General features: G+C 45.5%; 1 protein-coding gene across 3 annotated transcripts in view; it reads left to right on the top strand.

Moving 5' to 3' along the window:
* LOC126522729 (uncharacterized) overlaps positions 1-11,696 on the top strand; it is a 61,929-nt gene extending 50,233 nt beyond the window's left edge. For 2 of the 3 annotated variants that reach the window (XM_050171515.3, XM_050171516.3), the window contains exons 3-4: positions 7,224-7,370; positions 9,473-11,696. In XM_050171515.3, the coding sequence (XP_050027472.1) occupies positions 7,224-7,370; positions 9,473-9,734 (409 nt within the window). In that variant the 3' untranslated portion in view covers positions 9,735-11,696. Of the gene's footprint in view, positions 1-7,223; positions 7,371-8,916; positions 9,004-9,472 lie in introns of all 3 variants that reach the window. The other variant, XR_007597512.3, reaches the window with a different exon arrangement.
* The last annotated feature ends 2,195 nt before the right edge of the window (positions 11,697-13,891 follow it).

Below are 13,891 nucleotides of genomic sequence, written 5' to 3'. Positions count from 1 at the left end.
CGGTTCAGCCGGGCGCATATTTGCACACCGCTGGCGCGCCTTCGGCTTTCCCGTAGAAGTTGCACCTGTGGCGCCACCGTGATAGGTCTGACGTAATGAAGAAAGTATACGATGAAGCGCTTACCACGTCGCAGTTTCCGCCTGCTTATGCAAATGCGTTGGCCCACCTATACCTGTCAGCGCACATTTTAAATATACAGAGACACTGAACCAGAATGGCAATTTGGGACAAGCTGGTCAAAATTCGTAATGAAAGTAACAACGGAAACGACAAAGTGTCTTGTCAAGAAAGTGTTGTTCTATAATTATTTCATTTCCACTTCGTCCTGCACTTCGTGCTTTGAGAGCTGCTTTTTCAACCGGCATATTGCACATAGAAGAATGAAAAAGAACGGAGGAAGAAGATGTATAGAGGTCCAGCAACTCCATGTGTAAACGATGTTTACGTCATTTAAGTTGCGCTCCAGGCGAAGTATCATAAATGTTGAAGTACTCTATAGAGACTATATACCCTCAGGCGCTCCTTCAAAAAGCAGATATGTCTACAATGGCGAGAAAATGCGACCCCGTATAGACCTATCTCCCGGCAATGAAAGCGCATGCGCGCAGGCTTTGCAGTCACCGTGATGCTTATATAGCGCTCGCCATCTTTCCATTATGTCTAGCTTTGAGGCAACTATGAACAAATCAGACATATTGAAGGTGTAGGCCTGCACATCGAAGGTTTTCCTGGCGATTTATTTTGGCGGCGTTTGTATATATGCGCACTATAGCTTTACAAAGCGATCAGGAGCGTTTATTTATTCGCGTTGTGAGGTGAATGAAAACGATATCACCGAATCAGTTCGTTGATAAAGACACTAATTGCTTCCAATCATATAGTTGCCATTCGGCCAACTACATACTACTGCCGACTGTTTTAGCGTCGTATAGCGAAACATGCATCTCTGTAAAACCAGTCGGACACCGCACAGGTTGAAACAAGTAACCGAGCGATGATCTATATATGACAGCCGTTGCCACATGAACTTATAGTATGTCTCAGCAGAAGAAAGACGAGGAGACACGTAAGAGCGGCTATTTCAGGCACATCTATGTGCGGAATTACGAGGGCTGAACAAACGGAATATGTGCAATTAAAGCAGAACGTTTCTTAATGTAGGTTATAACTCAATCAGGACAAAGTATCGGCGTTCCTATGAATGAATCACGGATGGCGTTTCACCACGTGCAAACAGCTAGGATAATTTTAAGGTGTGTACTAAAAAGCGCCCTCGCGACCGGGAACTCCTTTCAAGATGTTCGAAATTCTTCCTTCGGCAAAGGGTCTCAATACAGCTGAATGGTCGTTCTATCCGATTAGAATGTTGTGCTGCCATGCGTTGCATAATATACAGCCGATCACAAAACAAGTAAAGACCACTCGAGCGTTGTCGGTAAATTGGCCATGCAGACTACCTTTCCTTTTTTTTTTTTTGCGATAGGGATGCGTCATCAGTTTGTCCTGTTCTTGAAAAGAATTACGATTCTACTCTTTGTTTTTAGTTCAATAACGGAACTGATGAAAATTGGACGGACGTGCAACAGAAGGAGAAAAAAGAAGCATTATGAGAAACTTTTAAGGAGCGGTAACCTTGCAGTATAGCTATAAATTTACTTGCAACAGAACTTTCACAACACCGAGCTGATAAAAACGTCAAGTCAGCAAGACCCCTCATGTACGGAACACCGATGAAGGTCAGGAAGAAAACTGGTGAAAACGTTTTCTTTACTTTTTTGTCACTCTGGTGCAAATTTGATCAATGTCACATAAAAAGTAATAATGATAGGCATTGCAACACGTCTACACGGCTCGAAATAACATAAGAACTGTAACCAGGTAAAAAAAAAAACGAGAAAGCTCCCCTCAGCTGCGTATAAGATTCACAGGAATGCGTGCACATAAGCAATTTGGATATCTCTATCTCTCTTTTGTTTTTGCGAGTCGCGCCGAAAGGCATGTGTCTGAGCGCGCGGTCCTCGGTAAATGATTCCTAAAGCGCAGAAAAACAAACGAATGAACAGATTTATATCGCAACCATATCAGTGCGACTGCGAATCAATTTGCGTCGTTGAGCGCGTCGACTCGAACGATCCGTTCCTGATAAAACTTGCTCAAGGCAGCGCAACACAGACGATGCTTGCTCGCGGAAAGCACGCGAGTGAGGAAATAAACAGGTCACTATGTACACTGCGGCGTATCCGTTCTGGTTGCCCGCAGCGCGGAACCGAATGACGGCTAGTACGTGGAACCCCTCAATTATTCACTGAACCTGCGGGTATCGGAAAGCGACAACGTCTAGCTGAAAGCAAAGAAAGAAGCCACGGACGGTCCTGCGGCAATGCCCCGTGTCACCGCCTCTTCGACCAACAAACACCGCGAGGTCATCTCTCCCTGCCTTATTACGTGGCGCTTGAACGAGGAAAAACACACGCAGCCGCGCGGATGACGCGCTTTGTGAGTGCCAACTGCCGCCATAGAGAATGCTGCCGCCTTGCCGACGCGATCACGATACGATCACGCGACGCCGTGAAACCCTTCTCCCGTATTCCGTGATAAACACTTTCCACATACGCGACCTCCGTGCATACGCACTGCCGTCGGGGATTCCCAGCAAGAGGTCGTATTGCATTGCAAGCTGAGTGGGAAATCGCAGATGACGCGCGATATGAGAAGGAGGTCGTGTTGGCGGTGTATACCGAAACTCGATACGGCACCGCTGTTGCATGCATGCATGCCGCGCCCGCACAGCTATAGTCTATGGCGCACATTCGGCTGGCCATTCTGCGGAGTGGTCTGGACGTGCTACGAAAGCCGTTGAAAGCAGCTTTAACGCTGTATTACAGTAAAGAGCAGGTGTAGCAGCGATACGCTCGCGCTAAAGCTTATGCACAGCATATGCATATAGTGCTGTCGGAGTACATTGAAACAACCAGTCGAATGTGCCGCAGCAATCATTCCTTATAGCTAATGAACGAGTGTGTGAGCACGTGCCGACGCGTTCGTTTCGGTGACATGTGAGTTAAAGTGAGCGGCACGATCGTCAGTAAATGTCCATGAGTACGAGCGCCTCGGTAACGGTCCAAGTACAACCGTATATAAGTCGCATGCACCTTCAGGTTCACCAAGATGGCTGGTCCGCTGATTTTCATCATCCGTGCCATAGGCGCGTGGAAGCGCAGGATAGTGCTTTCACCGTGTCCATGCGCTTTCATGATGCCTTGAAAGCAATCAATCACATACGTACCGGAAGGATGAGTGAATGAGTGAATCCATGCGAGTTAATACCGCGAGCAGCGCTTATAGTGAATGGAATGGAATGGAAAACTTTATTTCGTCACAAAGCAGATGATGACGGTCCGTGCTAGATGGACATGGAGTCTGTGCACACGTGAATATACTCACGTGTGCACGTAGAGTGAGTTCGAGTGCCGCACGGTGAAGCAAGGGGAGTTAAAGGTCATTTGTTGATCAGCTCAAGGGTTTCATGTTAGTGCATTTCAGGCACCTATATGCATATCCGGTCATAAACGCGTCCGAGTCATACGGGTGATAGTATACACGGATTGAAGCGCTTAATTGACAATACGTCTCCTCACGTTTTAGAGGATCTACTTCGGCTAATCGGCACTGTCACATAACAAACAGGACGTTAAATAGCGTGACAGTGTTAAAGAGAGACGCCAGGTCAACGCGCTACTGAGACGCGAAACGATCGCCTCTCTGCGTCCTTCACGGCGTGAATAATTTATTGGCATGGATATTCAGACCAAGCAAGGCTTTGTTCACGTCATTATGAATGTCGCGAGCAAGGGCTATCGCTGGCACGATCTGTCATATAGGTTTTGATTTCTTGCACCAGCAAAAGTGGATTCAAAGGCATGCTCTAAAAAGGAAGCGTTCTTTTTTTTAATTAGGGGTATTCGGACAATGAAATTCCCGAATCGAATCCGAATATTCGGTAAACTGAGCTTCGAATAACGAATCGAATGTCGAATTTCTCATTTCTAAATAAAACAAAATAAAAAGTTAGTGCAGAGTCCACTTGGTAACAAATGAGACCTATTGACAATATTTCGCAAGTAATGCCGCTAGCAACAGGACGTCCGTTCAAATGAAGAACTTGTAAAATAGAAATAACTGGTTTATGTTGTCTGCTAGCTGTTACCGCGCGCTCTCTTCCAGTAGGATTATCATCTGAGTCGTCGCCTGCATCGATCTCTCTCTCTCCCTCGAGATTCCATAAGTATTGCTTTCCCTCATTTTCGATCACGAACGAATATTCCACAATTTCGGACAGTGGATGCTCGAATCGAACATGAATCGAATAGCACCGGGAACTATTCTATTCGCATTCGAAATTTCGAATATTGGCAGCGCCATCACTATAGAAATGTTCCGAACAAGGGCGTTATTCTGAACACTGTCTAACTCATGCAATGGCGGCGTTTTGAGCCAATCAGAGAGGCCAAGGCAGTACCTATGGACCAGTCGAGGCTGACAAGATGACGGATTCCCCGATATCGTGGAATAATGTCAATGTCAAGAACATGCAGCGGCACGCGCAGCTCCTCGCACTTCTCGTATTCCTTGAAGAGATATTTGTACAACAATTCGCACAGGAATCTAGTAACGAGCGAGGTGGACAGATGGGGCTCACGCCCCAAAGACGCTCTGGCGGAATGGCTCCCGATTGATTTGGACCACTTGGGGTTAATTGCACCGAAAGCGCGCATTTTTACATTTTGCCTTTAGCGGAACGCGGCAGGAGATCGAACCAGCGACCTCGTGTTCAGCAGCGAAACGCCATGGACAGCCACTGAGCCATGCACCGTGGCGGGTGGAAATTAAGAAGGCGGCTAGGAGAAGGTTAAGTATAGGTGCAGACAGTCGCACGTCAGTTGCTCGGCCATCGACTATACGTTTATGCAAACGACAACGTACTTCACGCCTTCATAAATACAGTGCGACGCCGTCGCGCCAGTAGGGCCCGCGTAATTTGCTATCCAAGCTCGGGAACGGAACCGCTATGAATCCTTATTTGTTCCTACGATGCTTCATTTGTGGTTTTAATGAAATACACTTCCTAAAGTGCAACGTAAAAACAGAAACTTGTTAACGTTAAGAGTGCTATAGATTGTGAACGTCCGTTTTATATTAAAATTGTGAAAACGGCTGTTCGTTCTCAAAAGTTATTCGATGTTCGATTCGATTCACTTCCCAGACTATCCGATTCGTATTCGATTAGGTTTCAAAAACATTGGAGGACGCTTAAGCTTCGCCTTCAAGAGTGGAACGCGATAGCGTTATCGCACCCCGTTCGCACCGCCCACTCAAAACGATCTACGTGAGCCAAACGTCGTGATCGGCACGGACAGCCGGGCCGCGACGCGCCATGAAGGCGGACGCGATCATGGGGCGAGTGGCGCGCCACGTGTCGGGGCAGCGCCGTACATTGCGAGGAGGAGGGGTCTTATGTGTTTGCCGCAAGATGGCTCTGTGTGTGCGCAGAACGCAGAAGAAATGTAGCGGAAACGTACTTCGCTACTCGTGTAACTGGGACTTCTGTAAGTTACATGCTCATAATTGCCGATATACACCGCAGTATCGCTTTCTACGGCACGTTTCTAAGGCAACACCGCATTCACTAGAGGCGCTTTTGTCCCGCCTTGAGCTATCGAACTCGTGGCTGAGTGGCAGCGTCTCCGTCTCACATTCCGGAGACCCTGCTTCGATTCCCACCCAGCCCATCTTGCACGTTGTTTTTTATTTATGAATTGCCTTCCGGGATTTTTCGCTCACAGCCGCCGACGCCGACGACACCGGCTTTTCTGCGACACGAACTCCTCAACGCTGTCGCGTCAAAATTGGCATTCGCGCCCAAGCAATGGCTGCGTGGGGTAAAGATAAATCAAGTCACGACCTCGTACGTTTTTTGTTGTCCTTTTAGCTCCTCTCGTATACGTTTTTCTATGCCTAACCTTTCAAACCATGAACAAACCTCAGCGTGCACATTCATAGAATGAAGTTCTTACGGCGACTCGAAATGCGTAAATAAGAATGTCACTGTTTAAAAAAAATAGAAAACGCAGTGCACCTTTCTTTCACCTCTGAAAGAGAGTCGTGCCAGCTGGAGTTCGCCCACAGACTTTGCTCTTACAATGTAAAATTAAATGACATGAAAATAAAGGTTCGTTGTTTCAAGCTAAAATATTAACTTTGGCAGAGCACTAATACCAGGATCCCTCATTAAATTTGCCAAGACAGATCTTTACGGAGAAAAGAGTTGTTTTCACGCGGAAATAACCGAACCTAATTGGCCGGTGCAATGACAGTGACAATGACAATTACCGTCTAGGTTTTCTGCACAATTCTGAGCTTTGCAGTGAATACAAGCGATTTTCGTGAATTTGAACTTTCTTTAAACTTGTGTTTGTAAGATTACATGCAGCGTCTTGATGTCGCTGTGCACCTAGGATGTATGCCATTTCTTTTTTCACTTGTTTGCCCTCCCAGTAAGAACTCTCATTAAAGTGTTGACAGCACAAATGAATGAATGAATGTGTAGCCGGGCAAGCTCTTAGCTTCTTTAAAAAAGAAATAAGGGAAGACAATAAGGTTGATTGAAAAAAATTTGAGGATACCTAAGCACTTCTTATGAGTTGTGATTGCGAAAGCATTAATTTCCACTTGAACGCCGCTAAGCGGTCCTTCAAGTTATGAACTCCTCGCGAGCAAGCGACCTCACCGAGGCACAGTTAGAACACAGGCGAGAGCTTGTGTGGACAAGGAACGTGCGGAAAACAAAAGCAACCGACAACAGCGCCTGCACACGGCGTCGCGGCGTCGTATCTGATCTATCGAGGGGCGCTGGTGGCATGGCATCGCGGCGATGCCCTCTCCCCTCACGAAAAACCTGGCATGCTAGCGCAGCAGCAGATGTTCCGCTCTGCTCCAATGAGCCACGCACGTGACATGGCCTCGCAGCCAATGGAAATTTAGGCGCCGTGTCGCTGCTACGGACACTGCCAGCTTTTTGCTCAATGGGTCAAAGGGCCTGAGGGGAAACACGATGGACTAGTGAATAAAATTTTGTCCATCTGGTGTCTTTTGGGTCGTTTAATGTTCGTGTTATACTCTGCTGCGTATTTTAACTAAAGTGCAATCGCTGCTACTTGTGCAGGGCTCTGGGCTTCCCGAAGGACACCTTCTTCCCCACTTTCCCCAAGGACCTGCTGCCTCGTGACCTCCTGCCATCCTCTGATAACGGCGGATCTGGAGGCTTCGGTCAGGGAGTGCAAGGTCGCAAGGGCATCGGGAACAGCTTCCCGTAAGAAAGTTATACCGTCACCTTCTATCCTGTGCCCAAGCTTTCAAACCACCCGCTCCCTGTGTTCCTACGTTTGTGACTTGCACTGCACTGCATATCAGGTTGTTAGCTTGACATGACATGAAAGCAAATCGCTAGCAAATTGACAGGAGGTGCAAGAATATCCATTAGCGCACCAGCAAACACTAAGGAATGATGATGTTAAGTGCTTATGATAAGTATGACAGTGTAATGACACACACACACACAATGTAATAACTCGAGAATTTGGCAGGACAGTGCTTCATTTTTGTTCCATGTTTAATAGTCTATTTCCTCAATAGTATTATGAAAATCCAAGCGATGACATGTAGATTCAGTGCAACTACTGCGTAACTGATGACTGTCTGCACGCCTGCCCGTACGTGTCGTCCATCTTCGCATGGTCACGCAGGCTCTCAGCTACCATAAAGGACATGCGAGTTATAATTTGTGATCATAGCAGTAGTGCAAAGTTTAAGCTGTCGTGCCACTAGCAGTGGACCCTATTCAGTATAACTATAGAGGGAGTCAGAAGCGTGCACCAGACATCGAAAAGTCACATGTCAGTCCCACTGTAGTCCTTCCTCTTCAGCTACAATTTACAATTACCATCGCACTTTAGCAAAGCAATGGATTTGTAGGTGAATTCATTCCTCCTAAAAATTAAAGGTACACTAAAGAGAAAAATAGGTTGAGCTATTATTAGCATATTACTCTTCTGAACTGCCAAAACAGGCACCTTGAGAGTATGCTTGGTGAGAAATAAAAAAAAAAACTGTGGCGACGCCGGCTTGAAGTTCCCGCATGAGCTTGCCGTGACGTCACAGCTTTTGACGGCGTCTGTTCGAATCTAGTTAACGTTTTGTCGGTAAAGATTGACTATATTGCATTCTAAAGAAGCCAAAGACTGAACTTAGCAAGTTTGGAGAATTTGTACTGTTCTGCAAGCCCAAATATGAGAAAATTCAGGACGCCACGCTGACGTACTAGTGCAGTAGTTCTGATGCAATTTTTTTTAATGATGTTGAGCCTTCTCTTCAACCATGAAATTAGCAAAAAATAGAGCTTCAAAGGAACACTTCATCAGTCTAAACTCACCTAGAGTTTCTTAGTGTCCTTTTAAGGAAGGAATGCAAACCAAAAGGCCGAAAATGCACTTTCATGACAGAAGCAGTCATGTCTCATCCCTCACGCATTTTAAACGTTCTTGTTTAATTGTTTTTTTTTTTTAACAACAAGCTGCCCCCTTTTCAAATCTATCTTCCTTAGCATCCCTGCATCCTCCTTGAACCATATGTACCATGCATGCATGCCATGTGCGATAATTAAGGCCAGCCCACATCAATATATGCGTTCCAAATCCAATCAGCGTTCTCACCCCTCCTACACGTTTGTGCGGATTTACCCTCACCTATGTCCAAGTGTGTTCACACCTGCATGTGTCTGTTTCCCAACCCTTGGCTTTATATGTATATATGTGTGTGTATATCCTTGCTGTGTCCCACTGACCCACTCACGCATGCAGCTGGTCTGCACGCCCTCGCTACTGAGACCACGGACAACTCCCTCCCGCATGGACACAACCACATGACAACGTGGTGACTCTCGAAAAGTAACTAAGTTGCATGATTTCTTGTAGGTAAAAGTATTCTTTCGCAAGAGCTAGCTAAGGTAAGGAAATGAACCATCTGCTAGTGCAGTTGCGTTGACCAATTATTGGGGTCGATATGGCAAGCTTTGCTAAATGACGTTGTTGTTTTTGTAATTTATTTCTGGAGGCAGCAATGCACACCTCGTTTTGTCAGAGAGGGCTATACGGTGGTTTTTTTTTTTTTACCATACCAATTTTTTTTTATGATATGGTTATGAGCGTAGTGAATGAGACGTGTTTGTAAAGGAGCTGTAAGGCGGAGCGGACATGCTTTGCTGCTAATCATGTGACTTTCAAAAGACTCATGCGTTCCCTTGAACAGTGGGCCGCACAGTAAAAGCCGCAGACAATTGGAATACTGGAACTAGAAGGACTAACACGGAGACGCGCTGAAGCGAATAAAGTCATAATTCTGTGGTGTGCTTTGCAGAACCACGTCGACGACCAACTTCTTCGGTGGAGCTCTACTGCCACCGCTCATCGCCACGCAATACTTTTTTCCGCCTGACCTGCTTCCGCGAGAGCTGCAGACGACACCGTCCCCTGCATCCGGCGAGGCCAAGCCAACTCGCCCCGCTCCAGAGGCTGCTGTGGCACCTGGCTTCGTGGAGACATCGCCGCCTCAGGGCAAGCGGATCCCTCCGCCACCAGTGCCTAGGGAACACGCGAATGAACGTTACAGTCTGCAGTGACAAAGGGCAAAATAAGATGCAGCATGTAGATGCCTCCTTCTCCTCCTTTCAGGAGAGAAGCTGGCTGGGCGTCGCCTCTGTGAATTTCACGAATGTAAGCCAGGAACTTTTAGAATCACCATCTTCGGACAAATAACATGAATGCAACCTAACCCCGTATCGCAAAATGCGTTTTGGACTTCGAACTGCAAGGTGAGGGGCAGCACACCTCGGTTAAAGAAGTCGCATTGGTTCAGTACTACTTGGTGATTCCTGTGATGCGTTCCTTGAGGGACACCGCTTTGCTCCAATGCCTTCCAGGGAGAAGTTCCAGATGTCCAACTACAAAAACAGCTCTGTAATCGCTCAGTAGCATTATCGCAGCGCAGCAACATATGCTGAGGGGTGGCACTTCCGCTATGTGCATTTGGGGAAGAGCTTCAAGTCACGGTGCATTCTTGAACACGGCTGGAAGTGCTTCCTCTAGTGGACGGTGCTACAGCCGAACCGTAGGCAGTAATGCAGTCGTGCAGATGTGCTTGATGTTGTCTGTATGTGTTAAATCTTTTGGTTACAGTACGCAATGACAAGAAATGTTTTCAAGCTAGCTTGCACGTAATATCATCATGGGTGCAGGTACGAGATTCCAAGACTCATTAACTAGATTCACCAGGTTACTGATTCTCCAACCGTGGTCATAATGATTAAGTGCAAGCCACCAATACGTACTACAGCATCTTCTAGCCTCCATTATTATCTAGGCACTGCTTGTGCAGATTAATGAAGACAAGTAACGAAAGCGATTGGATTAAACCTGAACTGCTTGCTAGAAATACAATTACGATGGCAGAACCTTCAATATTTATATAGAAGTTGGTTAAGCTATAAAATAGTTGAGCTGCTTGCTCTTTGAACACTCAAAATACAAGTCAAAAGATGCATACACCACTCCACCAAGGCCCCGAAGCCTATACTTTAGCTCCCTTTCAGAAGTATACTTTGGTTCATTACAGCACCTGTGCTTGAACGCAGCATCAACTAGTTCATACCTAAGTGCTTAATGAGGTATGATATGTTCTATAAGTAATTTTTTTTATTAAGCAACAACCCAACTACTCTGAACCCAAGAGACTTTTTAATCAAGCACGCTCAGGGCGCTCCAGATAGTTCACTACAATACTTGTTTCTACGAGCCAGTTTTGGTTTCTGTACTCAGGACGTGAATGCATCATAATATCATGATATAAATTAGATTGCACCATTCCTGCTATCACTGCAGCTGCCACATGCGACTGCAGCCAGAATAAATGCGGGCAGTACTAAATTTTTTGTATGAACAACGTTGTCATACTTAGCCTTATTGCCACCCAATGTCACCAGAATTTTGCCGTGTGTCATGACATCATGATCATATCGGCGCCAGGTCCAGTATTTCGAGACAAACCTCAGTAAAAATACAATATTATCATTTTTCCAGCTTTAATACTAGCTCAGTCACTTCCTTTTACATGCAAGATGGACATGATAGAGCTTCTGCAACATCAATAATATGTGTTAGTAACCATTTAAAACGTACATTTAAGACGTTTAAGTGCACTATTGCCAAGGTTCAATTTATTATTAGGCACTGTGTGTTGAGGACCTTCTACATGTTTTTTTTTTATATATATATTTGTATGACAGACTATAGTACGAGACTACATATATTCAGCAACTCCCTTGGAGCATCAATGCAGTGACATTCAGCAAGTTTCTTGTCAATACAAATAACCGAAATGTCTCTAATTTGTACTAGCTTCGATGAGAGTTTTCTTTCTTCCACACCAGTATGACATTTGTCGTAACTGTACCAGAAGATCCTTGCCTGCCAAAGAATCGTGCACTTGTCATACCAGTCACTTCTATGTCACAAAGCCTTGTTTTTTACAGTGAATAAAAACTTTGAATTGACGAAAAAAAAATAAACAAGAGTTTCAAACACTATGAATGTGTCCATATATATTGGTCTACTAGTCAAGCCGTTGACTTGTTTGTGTTAACACTGCACACAGAGCCGACGTATCAAGGTTCATTTTGTTTAGCGCTACCTTTTTACACAATATAGTTGCATCACACCGATCAGCAATACATTGCTTGCAGCAATGCCCGAGTGAAAAAGTAATGCTTTCAGGGCAATCTATTCTATAATGATGAATGTGCATTAGCAAACTTCAGTACGGTGAGATTATTTAGCATGCGAAAATAAAAATAATACTGGCAAATAGAGGCCTCAGGACAGCACCTCAGATTATAACAAAGCGAGCGGAGCAGCATCTACAGGGTACCCAAGGGGCAGTAGAGGGATCAAAACTGGAACCAAGGCAGTCATTGGTTGGGACCATTGGTTGGGACTGGCAAGACCCGGTGGTGGTCGCATGCAAAACGTTATACACCCTCTGCACATCGAGGCCTCGCCAAGCCCCCAACTCAAGAATATGTCCAGGTTCCAGCTTTGGCATCCCGGTGCCCCTTTGGGTGTCTTGGAAGTGCCACCAAAATATATTAAATTGCTGCACGTTGCTTATAATTGGCACTTGCGCAATTCCCACTTCCCTTCACCGCAATACACTGTGTATGTTTCACCGCATATTACATCTGCATTGCGGTAAAGCCATCACGGAACACCTAAGACAGACTTGAGCCAATCCCAGTGCAAGAAACTGTACCAGTGCCATCAATCCTAGAAAAGCAAAATGTGTGCCGCGGAGAAGAATGAATATAATATGAAGTCATCTCTTATTGAGGCTGTGCCAATGTTACTTCCCCAAGGAGGCATTTCGTTTTACGGCAGAGCTCTTATACACTAGGTTCTGGTGGTTTGTGTGCGCAGGCAAAAAAAGATTGCGGCCATTCCAGAGCTAAAGAGCTAAAAGCGCTAAAGCATATAGCAAAAGCATATCGCTGGGCATGCCCCAGCTGCGTTTGATCGCGAGAAGTGTCAAAACTTATTCTTATAAAAAAAATAACATAGGAATATACACTGTTTAGTATGGATCATAATTTGACGTCGCGGGCTCTATACGCATACCACGTAACCTTACCTCTCAGTTCCCTTCCATCCGTGCAATGGGTAGGCCGCGTGCGGTGAGGACTGTGAAAGAACAGCGCACCTACGAAGAACACCGTCGTGAACAGAAGCGGGAATTGTGCGCGGTGATGGCGGGCGGCATGTAAAACAGGCGAAGATCGTGCCGCAAACGCCAAGCGTATGCATCTTTGGTTGGATCACCCCTACTGACTTCCCTCCCATCGTAAATGTAGTTGATTTCAACATAGACGTGTCTCGGCCACATGGAAAGTGCGTCATCGGCCGTGTATAAACCTCGCATTCGCCAAGAACCTTTCCAGTGTCGCCACAGAGCCACTAGCCATATATCATAGTGATCATAAAGTGATAGTCACCTTGGTGATCAGATAATAAATCCAAAAAAGGCAAACAAACGAAGGCTAAAAGTCAGAAAGGCACTGAGTATGCAATTTTATAAAACAACAAAAAATGCAGGGTGTCTTCCAAGTTGACATTTCCAAACTCCCCAGGTTTTCCAGGTTTTCCCTGAGTGCCCTTGCGAGATTCCCCGAGTGACACCGAACTTTGTTTCATGTCAAGACGGGTTGACACCATGTCGCCTGATGCTGCCGCTTTCTACTAAGCATGTTAAAAAACAAAAAAAACAACTTAATTTAGTTTGAATACTAAGGAGTGATGTTTATTTGACTCAAAAAGAAAACAGAAGGGCAAAATTAGTAAAATGCACAGCGAAAAATATATCTTCGAAAAAAAAATGGTAAAACCCGTTGCAAATAGAGTCGAACATTCTAAAATACGAATACAAAGGAGGTGCATACAGAAGCGAATATTTTCTAATATGAGCTATTGCTATCAACTGATAGCAAGCTCATTGGTATGAGGCCTGAATTTTGTCACAAGTGAGATTCTCTTGCAGCATTTGGTAAGTCAACCTCAACTGTCCTGACATACTCTCAGCCCGCGCACAACGCCTCAGTGTTGCGTTTCACTGCTTTAGAGATTTTATTTTCGTATGGATGAGGGAAACCTGCAACTCCACGTCAGCCAACGCTTTGTCTTTTGAGCTCAAGCTCCTTCAAAGCAGCGGCAGAACGCTTCTTTTCCCGTTCAT

This window comes from Dermacentor andersoni, chromosome 6 (genome assembly GCF_023375885.2).
Source record: "Dermacentor andersoni chromosome 6, qqDerAnde1_hic_scaffold, whole genome shotgun sequence".
Lineage (NCBI taxonomy): Eukaryota > Metazoa > Arthropoda > Arachnida > Ixodida > Ixodidae > Dermacentor > Dermacentor andersoni.
The sequence above is the reverse complement of the archived record's forward strand: the minus strand, read 5'-3'. Positions and strand labels throughout refer to the sequence as shown.